This window comes from Canis lupus, chromosome 15, assembly GCF_011100685.1.
Source record: "Canis lupus familiaris isolate Mischka breed German Shepherd chromosome 15, alternate assembly UU_Cfam_GSD_1.0, whole genome shotgun sequence".
Taxonomy (NCBI): domain Eukaryota; kingdom Metazoa; phylum Chordata; class Mammalia; order Carnivora; family Canidae; genus Canis; species Canis lupus.
This window is the reverse complement of record NC_049236.1, coordinates 46,119,049-46,134,471: the sequence shown is the minus strand read 5'-3', so window position 1 is coordinate 46,134,471 and position 15,423 is coordinate 46,119,049. Positions and strand designations below refer to the sequence as shown.

Genomic DNA, 15,423 nt, shown 5'->3' with positions numbered 1-15,423 from the left:
CAAAATGAAATCACCCAAATATCTTTTATCGATCCCAGTGCTTGAAGCTGTGCAACATTTACACATACACACAGATACACATAGTTTATCATGTGAAAATTGTTTCTCAAAAGTAAAACTTTCATGCCTCCCTATTTTATGTTAAATTTAGAACACAGCAGCCTCTTCTATGAGCTGAAGTGTTTGATGGAGGAATATCATTGGCCATGATGCTTTACATCTCACCACCTTCCTAATGAGAACAGGACTGAAACCATCTCTCCCTCCTTAGCCATGGGAACAATCTTGCAGTTATGGATGGTTTCCATCTCCCATCCCCCTAAAGTAGGAATAACTGTGCTGTGAGCCAAATGCTGAGGGTTAGCAGGGTAACCTCACATGAGAATAATTACTTAATATGATCATGAGAGAAAGCAATGAGGTTCCCAGACACAGGAAACGAAAAGTCAGAATGGGAGGTAGAGTTGGAGAGGGCTCTGAAGCCTTTCCAGACAAGCAACTTCCTTGTAACAAACAGAAAATTGGGTAATAAATTTATCACTCTGTCATTTTATGTGTACAGATACTCTAAAATCAGCTAGTTAGCATAACGAACTTTTGCAATGCACATGTGTCTTAGCAATGCTATAAACTCAACCTATTTCCTGTTCTCTAAAAAGCGTAATATGAATGCTCATTTTGATATTCCAAATCACTTGTAGGTTTAATATTTCAATCCAAATCACAAATCCAAGTGTGCTCAAAGAATGCATATTGCTCAGAAACCTTGAAAAAAGAATTCAATTGATTGTATGGGCCAGACAGTGGAAGGTAAACAACACAATGTCCGGACAAAGGCAAAGTGGGAAAATGATCCTGTTGTTATATGCTGCTCTGCTTTGCACACATTTCTCTCAGATTTATGGACTCTGAGACATTCCTGGTTGTAGGAAAAAAGTAGAAATTCAATAAATTAAAGCTAGTCAGCTTTTAGATCTGGAATTGTATGGGAGGAAAAACATTCTCAGAGAAGCAAGTAGTACATTTTCTTATTTTACTCATTCATCAAATACTTTTTAAGTTGGGTACAATGCTGGATACAGGAGATACAATGATAAATGAGAATGATGGCAGCTTGCCTCAACAGTCTTGCAGTCTAGTGGGGCAGACAGGCAAGTGAACTGGCAAAGACAGTGAAATATATGTTAAATGCTCTTTCAGAGTTAATAGAGGGTGTCATGGGAGCACGTCAGAAAGGCAATAACACAGTTTGGGTCATAGATACTTGCCAGACAAAGAGATAAACGTTTAGGTGGAGATCTGAAGAATCAAGTGGAATAAGTTGGAAGCAGCATGAGGAAAAATATGCCAGGTAGAAAGATCATCTTGGTATTTATTCTCAGACAGGCGAGGTTAAGCTAGAGTGAATGGAGGGAAAGTGTGCAGAGAAGTGCTAGGAGGGAAGGCAGGGTCAGAGCCACCCCATAGGAAATGTTTAGCTGGGATGGAATGCACCAGCAACGGGCAGAGATCTTAGTCAAGGGACACATTTTTCTTTTGCAAAATTCAGGGAATACAGTTTTTATTCCTAATTTTATGGTTATAGCACTATTACTGGAGTGCATGAGAAAGATCTGCTTTTATTTGTTTGATAAGGAGTAAAAGGAAAACACCACTGTTATCATATATGCAATAATTTGGTGAGTAATTTCATCAATTTGGGCGAATATTACCATGGGTAATATCCTGTATCTTGTACATAAATGGAGATTTCCTGTGACAAATTGTCATCATCATCGTCATCACCATCAATATTTTAACTTGAAGATCTCTGAGAAATCTGATTAGAAGTTAATTTTAACAGTAAAGACCCTAATAAATCAAATCATATCAATAAGCACTTAATGAACAACTAACTACTTTGTTTGAGACACACAATCCATAAGTTGTGGCCATTTATTTTTGAGACAGGAGTTGCCTTGGTGATCTGATGTGTCAAGAAACAACTTTTGTATGGCTGCCCCAAAAAAGAATGGATTCCAGTTGCACAAGATGTCAAAGGCTGTGTGAACATGGAGATAACTGGCTCCAAGTGAACATCTCTGGTTTCCACATTGCTCAGATCCTCTGCCAGAGCAACATATTGAGTCTTGATTTTCCATTGCAAAATATTCCTGATAATTTCAAACAGAAATTGTATTTGTTTATTTTTCATTGTTGTCCTCAATAAGAGGTAGATTCTTAGAGTGGACCAAATTAGCAACCAACAATCAGTTATTGGAGTCTGTCACTGGCTAGTTAGCTTTTACCCCACATACTGAATGGAGACCTCATTCACCTACAGTATTATCTACGACATCACTGGTTTCAACTCCCAGATATGCACATCAGAGATTTCTATGCTAGCCTTTGGGCTTACCTTCTTCCCTCTTTCATGGGCCATCATTCTAACCCTCTACAATCTACTTCTGTCATAAACATGTTTCCCCACATCCTGTTTCTACTGATTGGGCTGAGGTACAGTGGTTTATGGGCATATCCATGTGCACGTATGCGTGAACTGTTATCCTAAAAGTACATGATGGAAAACTTTGGCTTACCCATGCACAAACATCATTTTTAGGGTTTTCATTGTATTCAAAATTATAATCCATCTTCCTATAGATAACACTCCAGGGCATTAACAGAATCTCATGAATCATTAAAGAGTACAGTTATTGGATTCTGTACTTCTAATATATTTTGGCATTTAGTAATTGGAGGTTGAGACCCTAAACACAGATACAATGTTTAAATTGTTTTTGCCATTATAGTGAATGTAAACAACTTATATACAGATTAATTTACTGGCTAAGTTTGTGCATTTCTTGAAAATTCACGTATGAGATAATTCAATTTCTTGACAAATCAAATCCATCATCAGTTTAGGTTACAAGTGTGTATATTTGAAGGAGTCTGTAACTCCCTCCTCTCTCCTGTTTTTGTTAGTCTTCTCATGTAATTACTGATGTTCTGCTTTTTTGCATAACTAAAAATTAGAGTTAATCCTTTGATAAACTTAGCAATCTTTTCTTCAACGCTGCCATTTGGAAGGCCCTTGAATGCTCCAAAACCAACAAGGTAAGTGACATTTATTTGCTTCCTTCGATTCCTTCTGCTTTACATTTTATTGTCTCAGACTTTCTGATTGTATTACCTGGGAGCTTACCTGTGTGTGCAGGTATAAGCCAGGGCCAGAGGAGTCTCTCTCTACTCTTTGGCTTATTTCTTCTCTCTGCAACATATATATCTCCAGGCTCATTTTTTTTTTCCCATTTAGGATCTATATAAACTTCAGCAGCAGTCATTCAGTTACTAGATGTAGCCTTTCTGAGAATGTTATTTACTTTGGGGTAGTGATGGCATTTTTGACCAGAGCTGTGTATACATATTGGGAGCTGGTAAGAAGTAGGTGAAGTGTAGTCGGAGTAGGGAAGATCTTGAATACCATACATGTGAACTTTTGGGTGTTTTTAATTAAAGCAACACTCAGTAGGTGGAAGTGAAGACCAGTAGAGGCTGGTCTGAAGATAGATCAATTAGGAAACTTTTGGAAATCAGGTGTAGAATGACCCCTTCTTCCCTGTTCACAGACCATCAAGAGCCACTCAGTACCAAACAAAATGGTAAAGTGAGATGGACAGCTGCTACTTTGTCCTGCAACACAGGGCAGCTTGCCATGGTCAGAGGAATCCACAGGTCTGATACGTGAGGCTCCAAAGCACTAGAATCTTAAAGCAGGAGCAGCTGCCGACAAAAGGCATGAGGGCCCAGAGCTCACATTGCTTGGAAGGATTTCCCTGGACTGTCCTGGGCAGAAATCAGGGAAACTGCATCATTTTATGGTCTCCTAACTTAGAGAAGAGACTGACAGAATGAGTAGGAATAACTCCCCAATACTGTGAGGCTTTCTAGCTTACTCGCATGTTTTCTTCTTTTCCTCTGGAAGATTAAAATAACTAAAGCTTATATATATTTTTTAACTCAAAAGATTTACTTCCTAAAATGAATATTGGTTAAATGACTCATTACATGAGTTTTAGAAAACCAGAAACTACACAAAGTTACTCCTGTGGTGTAAAAACTGTCAAAGTGTCCACATTATTTAGAACTACAATAAAATATATTATGCATTGGCTTCCCAAGAGGGAAGAATCATATGGTCAAATGAGGACGTCTAAGTTATTATCCATTGTTATATGAAGGTAAAACAAAGTTTTATTTGATTTTTTCACCAATTGGAGATATTCCAGATGATCTGATTTCAAATGTTGCTATGGAATACAAATGACATTTAGTCTAGTGATTGGCAGGTGGCACCTCAAAGAGATAAGGAAGTCTCCTGCCCAGCAGTTGTAGATAATGACTTTCCAAAAAGTTTCTTTGCAAATGGTCAAATGGGAATAGTTAATTCAGAGATAGTTAATTATTCTCCTGAGCCCTGCTGGGTTGGATAACTAGTGTATATGTGTGAATAATCAACATTTAATACTCTACACTGTATTTTTTGTATTTTTGTATTTTTTGCATTTTATATTTTTGACTGGAGCCAAATTTTGAATAAGAGTCATATAAAGATTTAAATCTATTATTAAAGAAAGATGTCATGAGAAAGTCAAGTATTTACATGTAATATTTCATAAAGAAAAAATGAATAACCTTCAAAAATTAAAGTTCTGTAGCATGTGCTAAACATTTTAAGTTACTTACACATTTTCATTTTGCATCATAGTTCAGTTCTAAAATCCCATTTTAAGTTCAAATAGAAAATGTATGTTTTTGGGGCACCTGGGTGGCTCAGTGGTTGAGCATCTGCCTTTGGTTCAGGTTGTGATCCCAGGGTCCTGGGATTGAGTCCCACCTTGGGTTCCCCACAGGGAGCCTGCCTCTCCCTCTGCCTGTGTCTCTTGCTCTTTCTGCATCTCTCATGAATAAATAAAAACAATCTTAAAAAAAAGGAAACAAAACATGTTTTCATGCTATTCTGTGAAAAGATACGGTATATTTTTAAAAATCATTTTTGTCTAACTTCCCCAATTTTGCAAACAGTATATTGGAGTAATTCTGGAATGTTTTTTATTTGTAATATTCAAGATTGTAATCACTGTTTTCGGCTATATTGTTAGGACTTCACTGTGTGGCTGCTTTTCCTGATAGGCAGGCAAGTATAATTTTGCCATTTAAGTGTAACTATTGGAAACTGCAAGACTTACTTAAAATTTATCAGGTCTTCAGACAAAATTTGCCATTTAAAGTCATATTGCAGAATATTATTGCTCAGAATAGCTTTGTTCTTATGGATAATACATGAGAAGAAAAAAAAATAAAGGCTGGGCTTAGAATAAAGACATTTTGTAACATCTGGCACAGACCACATGATTTCACTTGAATTTTAGGTTATTTGGATTCCTACAACCATTTTCCCTCATAACCGCTAGACCAAATATGAAATACCTAACTCCTTCTGGCTTGAGTTTTTTTTTGATACTAAGCAGTCGCTGAAGTGAGGTGATCACAGCGACAGTGGGTTATCTACCTCTCCCGCAGAAGCCCCAACCTTGTCTTATTTGTCTCAGAATCCTTCCTTCCTCACTCAGGGTTGGACACACAGTGGTTCCTTCATAAAAACTGCATATACCAAAGAAAACAAAGGGGGTGACAATAAACAGATGCCTGTTTTAAAGAGCTTTAGTGACACTGTTCAACAAGGTTAGCACTAGCCCGCGATCACGTGGACCCCGTCGTCTCTAAGTCACCCAGGTCACTGAGGTAAGCTAGCATGCCCTTTGGCTTCCATCATCAATCCAGATAGTCAAAAGAAAATAGGTACTTTTCACTTCAAGATGTACCATGGATATTTGGCTGCTGAACGGCAGCACCTTACAAAGGTAATGACAACTGAAGAGATACTCATTGTAAGTACTCCTTGGGCTCAGTAGATCTCACCCTGCAAACCAAATCTCAGAAAAATCCAGTTGCTTCCCAAGATTGCCCATCCACTCAGCAGGCTGAGGGCTGGCATAAGAATCTGCTTCGTTAAAGACCATGACTTTGAATAGTCATCCCAGAAATCTGATTTTGTTAACAACTGAGTTACCAGGTGAATGTAACATTTAACTAATAATAAAAATTTTAAATGCCACAGAGTTAGAAGGTTGCAGAAATCACTTTCAGTAAAAACATGGACTAAAATTCCAAAGGTCTGCAGCAACTCTCTTACTGTGGAATCAGAGCATATGTTCAAACCTGCAAATATATTCATGGTTACTTCCTACCTTAAACACATTGATAGGGAGATCAATGACCACATAGATAAGGTCTCCAAGGGCAAGGCTGGCTATCAGTGCGTTGGGGCCATTCCTCATACACTTGTTCTGGTAAATGATCCTGAGCAGAGTTGCATTCCCCACCATTCCCACGATGAAAATAGTACAAGATATCACAGTGTTAATGTATTTGAAAGCTGAAGTAATCTTAGTCTGCTGTGGGCAATAGCTGTGCATTGAGCCATTGCTAGGTAGGGCCAAATTAGTGGGTCGATGAGTGGTGACCAGGAAGCTGAGTTCTGTTCCATGAAAAGTGGTGAAATCCACTGGAGTGCTTAGGTTTGTGCTGTAGCTCTCAGGATGATCACCGATTACATATCCAACCAGCGCTACCCAAAAGGTCACCTTGAGGCAAAAGGTTTCCATCGTGATGCGAATCTGAGGAAAGGGTTCTTATTGCGTTGTCTTTATACCCACACTTTTTTTTTTTCACCTGGAAAAGAAAGGAGGAAAAATAATCTTGGTTACAAAATCCAGCTGCCAATAAAATTATAGTCAATGATTATTTACCACTTCCAGTAAAAAGTAGTATATATTTGGTAATTAGATAAAATAATCTGTGTCAGGTTATCTCATGGCAGGGAAAAAAAAAAAAAGAGAGAGAAGACAAAAGCTCCATTATGGCAAATTCTCTATCTCAGTCTCTGTCCCTCTGCCTCTCTGCCTTCTCCTCTTTCCCTCCCTCATCTCCATCCATAGCTATACTTTTATCTAGATTATGATATGGATGAGGATATGCCAGTTTTTCCTTTAGTAGATAAAAGTTACTTTTTTCTCTCTGTTTCAACTAGGCTGGTAAGAACCTGAGTCACAAAAATCTTCAAGAGTTACAAAATGTCACTTATTAATGGAAGAGAAAAGGCATTATTTGACAAGTAGAAGGCACATGGTATTAAGACTAAAAATTAATCAATTCTGTAATTAACAATTTAATATTCCAAAATGTGTTCCGTTTGGCACATGATAATGAACATGAGAATAAAATGTAGCACACGTAGCCAAGTTTAAAGTGTTATAAAATGCTCTTTTAAAGATCAGAACTCTGGTTAACTCCATCAATACCTTCATTTATTTATTTATTTATTTATTATGATAGAGAGAGAGAGAGAGAGAGAGGCAGAGACACAGGCAGAGGGAGAAGCAGGCTCCATGCACCAGGAGCCCGATGTGGGATTCGATCCCGGGTCTCCAGGATCGCGCCCTGGGCCAAAGGCAGGCGCCAAACTGCTGCGCCACCCAGGGATCCCATAGATTTCTACTTCAATCCTTAAAGTAAAGATGCTGGGGTAATTGAGGGAGTTGCTGGTCACATAGCAATCAAAGGTAAATTAAAAAAAATGGCTCTTCCCCTTTAAATATTTTGTGAATTTTCTTCTCTGTGAGTTTTTAATGATTCTTTAAATGAAGACCATAAGATCATTAATGCAATGGCATGTGTCTATGATTTATATGCCCAGTTCATAACTTAATTTTTAAAAGTTGTGTCCCATTGTTTTTTTTATCTATTTATGGTTGGTATTGACCACTTTTAAGAATTTGGACAGTTATCTTGGGAAACCAACAGAGCTTAGGTTTCGACAATAAGTAGATGAAATAAGATTTATTCAGGTTGTACGGAAGGTCTGAAGTAAGTACAAGGTGCAAATACCATATACTTTTTGCCTTCCCCTGAGGTTTTTCACAGGAACCTGAAACATTAATGACATCGTATGTATATTAATAGCTTATTATGTATGCATCTGTTATCTGACCTGAGCTTTACAACTCTAGGTAGGCAGGGGCAATATTCCCATTTTAACTGTGAGGAAAATGAGTCTTGAAGAAGTTAAGGCTTCGTGATCAAGAAGTGGCAGGACAGGTATAATGCCTCTCTTTGCTCTGCCTAATTATAAGTAGTTTGCAGTTGTTTCCTGCTTTTTACAGTTTGGAGTAAATATCTGACTGAATGTTGACAGACCTACGAAGTGCCACTACTTGCATTCCACAGTGGAGACCAGGACTCTATGAACAAAGCAGATCATCATTCTCCGTTTCAGATCACAGATATGGGAGAAAAGAAATCCTTCAATACCTTGTGCTATTTGATGGCTAAAGTCTCCCAGTTTCCAGGTTGGAATGGACCCTTCAGCAATGTTTCCTTAAAAAATAAGAGAAAGAAAGCCTTTCCTGGAAACGAAGTGGCTCTTTGCCCAGCAGAGTCCACTAGGAGAGTATTTAGTGAACTGATCTGGCTATCATGGGGTTATGACACTGGGGAAAGGTACTACTAGTGGTTGAACATTAGCATGCTGGTTTGCTTGGTCGGCTGTTGATGTAGGAGCTAAGGAGGCCAAGGCTGTGGGTTCTTATCAAGGTGTGAGGTGAGCTAGTGACCATCAAAACCATCAAAACCACTTTCCTTCCTCTGGGAGCACATCATTTCTGATGACATCTCCATCAGCTCTCTACGTGTATTTATTTTATTTTATGATAGAGAGAGAGGAGAGAGGCGGAGGGACAAGCGGAGGGACAAGCGGAGGGACAAGCAGGCTCCATGCTGGGAGCCCAACGCGAGACTCGATCCCGGGACTCCAGGATTGTGCCCTGGGCCAAAGGCAGGCGCTAAACCGCTGCGCCACCCAGGGATTCCCCTCTACGTGTATTAAGCAGCAGGGCTAAGGGATACTTGGCAAAGATGCATGGGTATCATGTTATCATTGGGTGAAAAATACAATAAAATAAACAACAAAAAAGGCCTCTCATATACATGTTACTCCAGGGATGAATCTGTAGCCCAATCCATGGATCTAAGTCATGCTGTGCTTGAAACCCTCAGTCACTAGACCCAGCTCCAGTGAAGCTTCTTAGGTTCAGCCCAAGGGCTGTAGATTCAGCCTTCTTCATATCTGGGGGCTAAGAATTTGGTGGAGTTCAAAAGCTGTTACTGAGGAAGAGGACTGAATCCTTAGGCCTACACTGTAAGCATTTACCATCTTGGATTTTTAGGATTAAAGTTCGCCTGTAATTAGTAATTTGGAAATTCCAATCTTACCGAAATGGCATAAATTTAAAGCAGGTAATTTACTGAAATGATTGCCAAGGTGTTTCTCCATAGTTAACCCCGGGGCGGGGGGGGGGGGCTACGAGGTGGGGGGAAAGCCGCGAACAGCAACCGAGGAGGGGCGGGGGGGGGGGGGGAGCCAAACAAATAAACTAGGAACTTTTTACTAGTTTGCCGCGGGCTCTGCTCGGTTCTTCCTGACGACGCCCGACTTTGATGTGCCCCCACCCCGCCGGCCAACAACTCTGTCCGGGAACTCCCCCAGGGTGGTGTCAGCAGGGGCTGGTGATCTACACACAGCCCGGGTTTTCCGCACGTGAAACGCAACAAGTGCCCTTTGAAGGAGAGCGGCCCCCGACCTCGGCCTGCGGGCGTCCGAGCCGGGGCTCCGGGGGCGCCCGGGCTTCCCCGACCTCGGCGCGCCCCTCCCCGCGCCCTCCTGCCCGCCTGCCCCCGCCTGCCCTCCCCGCGCCCGCCTGCCCTCCCCGCGGCCCCGCGCCCTCCCCGCGCCCCCCTGCCCTCCCCGCGCCCTCCCCGCGGCCCCGCGCCCTCCTGCCCGCCTGCCCTCCTGCCCTCCTGCCCTCGGCGCGGCCCGGGCGCGCGGAGCGAGCAAAGGCTGCGAGGGAACCTCACCAGCCGCCGCGGGGCCGCCGCCGAGGGCGTGAGGTTCCTCCACGCTCTCGCAGCGTCGGGGACAGGGAGCCCCAGGCAGAGCCCGGAGGCCGAATCCCGCCTGGGGCGCCCCGGGCAGGTGGGGGGCAGCCCCGGGCGGGGGCGCCAGGCTGCGGGGCGCCCGGCTGTCCTCCGGCAGGCCCCCCCCCCCCGCCCCCCGACGGGAAGAGGTGCACCGACCGTGGAGCTCGGCGGGGCCACGGCCGCCCGGTCCGCGCGCCGCCCGAGGAAGCGCAGCCGAGCGCCGGTGCTGCAGGCCCGGCTCCCACGCCGCCCCGCTCCCGCGGGAGCTCCCGGAGCCGCAGCGGCCGCCGGCGGACCGAGCCTCTCGCCCGCTGTGCGCGGCCGCCGGACCACGGGGACGACTGCGCGCGCGCCGAGCTCGCGGGAGACTCGAGGGGACACGCCCCCGCGCGGCCGGCCCCCTGCGCGCCGCGCTCCCCGACCGTCGGCCCGGCCCCGGGGCCGCAGGAGCGCCCCCCGCCCCCCCGCCTGCCCCCTAGACCGCACCCGGCCGCCGCCCCCCCAGGCCCCGGGGGCGAGAGTCTTAACTCTTTCGCTCCCGAAGTGAAGGGGGTTCGGCAACAGCAAGCCCCAGAACCGAGGGAGGCCCTGCTGAAAACCCGCTCCCTTCGCTGCGGGCGCAGGCGGGTTCGATCCGAGAGGGAAGGACTACAGATGGAGCCCGAGCGGAAGGGTGCTGCTGGGGGGGGGGGGGCTCCACGTCCCCGCCTCTTGGCTTGCCTTGTCTGCCCCCCTTCTTAAGCTTGTGGCAAGTGAAAGAGCCAACCTAGCGGTGGACTGATCAAGTGTTGCTTTGATCTCATTCCTAGAAGCCTGCACCCCAAGGCTCCACACCACTCCAGGGCAAGGCAGGAGAGTCTGTGGAAGGGTCCAGTGTGTGGCTCAGAGACACTTTGGATTCCTCAAGAAATCCAAGCACTGAGGGGTGCAGACACTGCAGAAGGTAGCTCTCAGAATCTTTCTGTAATAGAGAGTTTTATCCTAAATTGCAGAGCGGGAGAGGACGTGAGGGACAAAGGCCATTGCCTGTGACATTCGAGAAAAACTTGAGGGCTCCTTAGAGAAAGTTCTCCCTTGGAGTCACTTAATGTGCTGCTGGTATGAGACATATTATGGAAACGTGAGTTTGGAGTGCTGGTAACATGATATACAGACTGTTCTGCTCATCTATTACAGCTAAAGAAAATCACCCCAAGACAGTAGTGGCTTCAAACAACAGCAGTCATTTACTTTACTCATCATTCTGCAATTTGAGCAGGGCTTGGCAGGGACAGCTCATCTTTGCTGGGGCTGGAGGCTCCAACTTGCAAGGCAGTTCACTCACTTGGTGATGAGTGTTGGTTTCCCTCCATGTTTGTCTCTCTACAAAGTGGTTTAGGCTTCCTCACAGCATGGTGGCCCGGTTCCAAGAAGGAGTGTCCAAAGAGTTGGGACGTGAAGCTGCCAGTTTCTTAAGGTCTGGCCTGGAAATTGGTACAGTGTCACTTCTGTAGAACTCTATTATGAAGCAGTCACTGGTCCCAGATTCAAGGTGAGGGGATATTGCTTCCACCTGTCAATGCAAGGCATGCAAAGAAGTTTAAGAGGGCATCATGTAAAATAATCAGAGAGATGCACAGAATATCATCATTGAATGAGGCCTTAACAGTCATGTAGTCCAACTGGACTAGGTATTATCCTGTGCATTAATCTATTCTATCTACAGCTTTCTCATGACAGAGGGTCAGTCAGTCAAGATAACTGATAGCTTCCATAAATGGATGCCTTAGTTTTCATGGAAAAAAAGGTACCCTTTCAAGCATATGGCTTGGCAAGCTGGCAATATTTCCAGAGAAGGAAAAAATTATTGCTTCCTTCCAGAAGAGGCAGTTCTACACCAGGGTTCACACCTTGGAATATGAAACATGTGCTGGATTTTAGTCCCTACTCACCCTGCAACCAGACACACTTGGACAGTGCACAACTTGCGTAACTGAACATGTTAGTCTATCCAGTCTTTGGTAGAGCACATTAATCAGTCCCTACATCCTGGGAACAGCTCATCCCATGGTGGCACAGGTCTAGTTATTAAAATTTCCTTCTCTGGCTGTGGTTCAGTTGGTTAAGCATCTACCTTCAGCTCAGGGAATGGAAAATAGTGCAGTAGCTTGGAAAACAGTATGGCAGTTCCTCAAACAATTAAACATAAAATTACTGTATTAATGATGTACGTATGTATGATGTATGTATGATGTATTGTATGATCCAACAAATTCTATTTCTGGGTATATACCCAATGTGAATAAAACCAGGTATGTGTATACCTATGTTCATAGCAGCATTATTCACAATAGTCAAAAGATGGAAATAACCCAAATGTCCATCTATGGATGAATGGATAAACAAAATGTAGCATACACACATGCATAAAATGAAATATTATTCAGTCTTAAAAAAGTAAAATTCTGATACATGCTACAATGTGGATGAAACTTGAAGACATTATGTTAAGTGAACCATGCCAGATGCAAAAGGACAGCTATTGTGTGATTTTCCTTATATGAAGTGCTTTAGAGTAGTAGTCAAAATCAGACACAGTAAATGGTACGGTGGTAGCCATGGACTGGTCTTGGGGGAGACCTGAGGATGTACTATTTAATGTGTTTCAGAGTGTCAGTTTGGGATGGAAATGTTCTAGAGGTAAATGGTGGTGGTGGTGATGGTTGCACAACAATGTGAATGTACTTAATGCCACAGCTGTATGCTTAAAAATGGTTAAAGTGATAAATTTATATTATATATAGTTTGCCATACAAAAAGTTCTTCCTGACATTGATATGAAATCTGCCTCTATATATTACCTGTTTATCTACCCTACACGTTCATAAAATAAATTTACTGCTTCTTCTAACAAAGATCTTTTTATGTGGATCACCAGCATAGATCTGCCTTTGTAAGGGATTGGGATTGCCTTACTCGTTTTAGGTGAGAACAACACAAACTTTCCTTAGTTTTTAGAGATTTATATTCTTGTCTTCTCTGCTTTGGGAAAAAATGACTTCAATAGATTTAAATCTGTTTTCATTTAAATTAACAAATTAACTACTTCCACTAACCCCTCTCCCCATATACAGGACTTTATATACTTATTCCACTTCTATATTCCCTGCTTTGTACTTTTTTTTTTTTTTTGCTTCGTATTTTTTAAGTTTTTAAAAAGATTTATTTATTTATTTATTTTAGAGAGAGATTGGGGGCAAGGGTAGGGGTAGAAAGAGGGAGAGAGAGAGAGAGAGAAAGAATCTCAAGCGGACGCCCTGCTGAGCATGGAGCCTTATGTGAGACTCCATCTCACGACCCTGAGATCATGACCTGAGCTGAAACCAGGAGTCAGATGCTCAACGGACTGAGCCACCCAGGTGTCCGCCACTGCTTTGTACTTTTAATGAAAATATAATTAGTATATTGACTAAGTTTCTCAATTCTACTTCCAAGGATTATTTCTTTCCCCTGGAAGGTAGGTTGAAAGCAGATTTTCGGGTCTTTGGAATTTCCAGACTTTCTTAACCACACTTGACTTCTGGTTCAAGCAGCTCATAAGTGGAGCATTACTATAATGGTAGTTACACTGATTTTTCTCAGCATCATATTATCATTATTGATTTCCTGAATAATTGCTGAAGATCAAGAAGTACTCAAGATAGCACTTAAAAGCCCAGTTCTCATGTGTCTTTCGGATAAAAGTTCTTATGAATTTAAGTTTTTTGATTCAAATTTGCAAATCCATTTCACAATTGCTAATTCTTAAGATCCTCAAACCTGAAGTGCAATAAAGGATTTGTGTCTCACAGCATTTGCTAAAAATGTTGTGTTCACTTCAGGGCCCCCTGGGGGATAGGAAACATGAAGGGGTCAGAGAGGAACCCTTGGAGAAGGGGAGAAACTGGGGACTTGCACATCAGAGACCTGGACCTGTCACCGTAGCCTTCATACTGGGCAGTGCCATGGTCAGGACTTGCTGTTGACAACATACATCACAGGCCTGGAGAAGAAAAAGCAAGCCCATTGAGTTTAAGTTCCATTTTTTTAAAGTTTTTAAAACTTATTTATTCATGAGATACACAGAAAGAGAGAGGCAGAGACAGGCAGAGGGAAAGCAGGCTCCCTGTGGGGAGCCCGATGTGGGACTTGATCCCAGGACCCTGGGATCATGATCTGAGCCAAAGGCAGATACTCAACCGCTGAGCCACCCAGGTGCTCTTAAGTTCCATTTTTAATTGAAATTCACTACAGGCAGTTTGTTTTTAAAAGAAAATGTTTCCAAATGTTAGCCTGTGATGGGTTGCTAAGTATTCTAAAGTGTTTTTTCACTGCAATAATGTTGCTCATGGTGGTCAAGACTGCAGGTTACCTCATTGAAACCTACTTAAGGCCTAATGTAGCCCAATGTTTTGTAGACCACTGGTAATCTCACTGGAGGGCTGAGAAACTGTTCTATCTTAGCATCACTAATGGTTAGGCAAGCAGATATTAGTTGTCCTCTGATGACATATTCTATCTGGCCACAGATGTTTAACTTAAGGCTTTAGCTATACAAGTTTCCAGGAAAGATAGGAGACAGACATACAAGTTAAACACATGCTATAAGGAAACAAATAGACAAATCCAGAAAGTGTGACATTTTACAGGACAATTGGCCCCGGCTCCTTAACAAGTCAGTCGATGAAAAATGGGTATTTTTCTAGATTAAAAGAGACATAAAGGAGCACGACCACCAGATGCACTGTCCTGGATTGGGTTCTGGTTTGGAGAAACCAACTGTGGGGAACATTTTTGGACAACTGGGAAAATTTAGATTTGGATTGGATATTGGATGCAGTGAAGGATTTACTAAATTTATCAAATGTGAAATGAACTTAATTAAATGCGATTCTTTTGGCATATAGGAGAACAGTCTTATATTTTAGAAATGCTATTTCGGGGATATATAATTTACCTTTAACTACCAAAGCAGAAACAAAAATGATATGAGTTAAGAAAAAGAAAAGAATGTAAAGTACCTGGGCTTGGCACATAATAAGAGCTCAATAAGCCTTAACTCTTTTTATTTTCATTTGTTCCTTTCTTAGTTGTCCATGAGGAGAATGGTAGAACAGAATAAGCAGCTTCACATGGCACCTTGAGTGACCTTAGGAAAGTGACATAGTAGCAGTGATGAAGGCCAAGGTGATCAATGGCATCTAAGGAGCTAGAACTTAAAAGCTGGAAGGTTATCTGGTGTCTTGAAGTGGCTGTAAGGAGAACAATTATCCATAGCAGAGTTTATGCAACATGGCCCCAGGGATCCCTTTAATGACACAGGAG

At 42.6% G+C, this 15,423-nt stretch overlaps 1 protein-coding gene and 1 long non-coding RNA gene across 13 annotated transcripts in view; both read right to left on the bottom strand.

The window, feature by feature from the left end:
• Positions 1-983: 983 nt before the first annotated feature.
• On the bottom strand, positions 984-10,714 carry LOC119877043 (endothelin-1 receptor-like). Of its 3 annotated transcripts, none has more exons than XM_038558956.1 (3): positions 10,609-10,714; positions 6,294-6,777; positions 984-2,153 (listed from the first exon to the last, which is right to left on the bottom strand). In XM_038558956.1, the coding sequence occupies exons 2-3, from the start codon at positions 6,708-6,710 to the stop codon at positions 1,896-1,898; spliced, it is 675 nt and encodes a 224-aa protein (XP_038414884.1). In that variant the 5' UTR covers positions 6,711-6,777; positions 10,609-10,714; the 3' UTR covers positions 984-1,895. The 3 variants fall into 3 exon arrangements, with proteins under 3 accessions (XP_038414884.1, XP_038414883.1, XP_038414882.1); XM_038558955.1 differs by lacking the exon at positions 10,609-10,714 and adding an exon at positions 8,416-8,741; XM_038558954.1 differs by lacking the exon at positions 10,609-10,714 and adding an exon at positions 10,237-10,358 and having other exon boundaries at positions 985-2,153.
• Positions 10,715-11,400: 686 nt separating this feature from the next.
• LOC119869365 overlaps positions 11,401-15,423 on the bottom strand; it is a 61,019-nt gene continuing 56,996 nt past the window's right edge. For 4 of the 10 annotated variants that reach the window (XR_005370843.1, XR_005370847.1, XR_005370853.1 and 1 more), the window contains 2 exons: positions 14,026-14,101; positions 11,401-11,632 (listed from right to left, as the gene is read on the bottom strand). This is a non-coding gene — a long non-coding RNA (uncharacterized LOC119869365). Of the gene's footprint in view, positions 11,633-14,025; positions 14,102-15,119; positions 15,248-15,423 lie in introns of all 10 variants that reach the window. The other 6 variants (XR_005370849.1, XR_005370851.1, XR_005370856.1 and 3 more) reach the window with 3 other exon arrangements.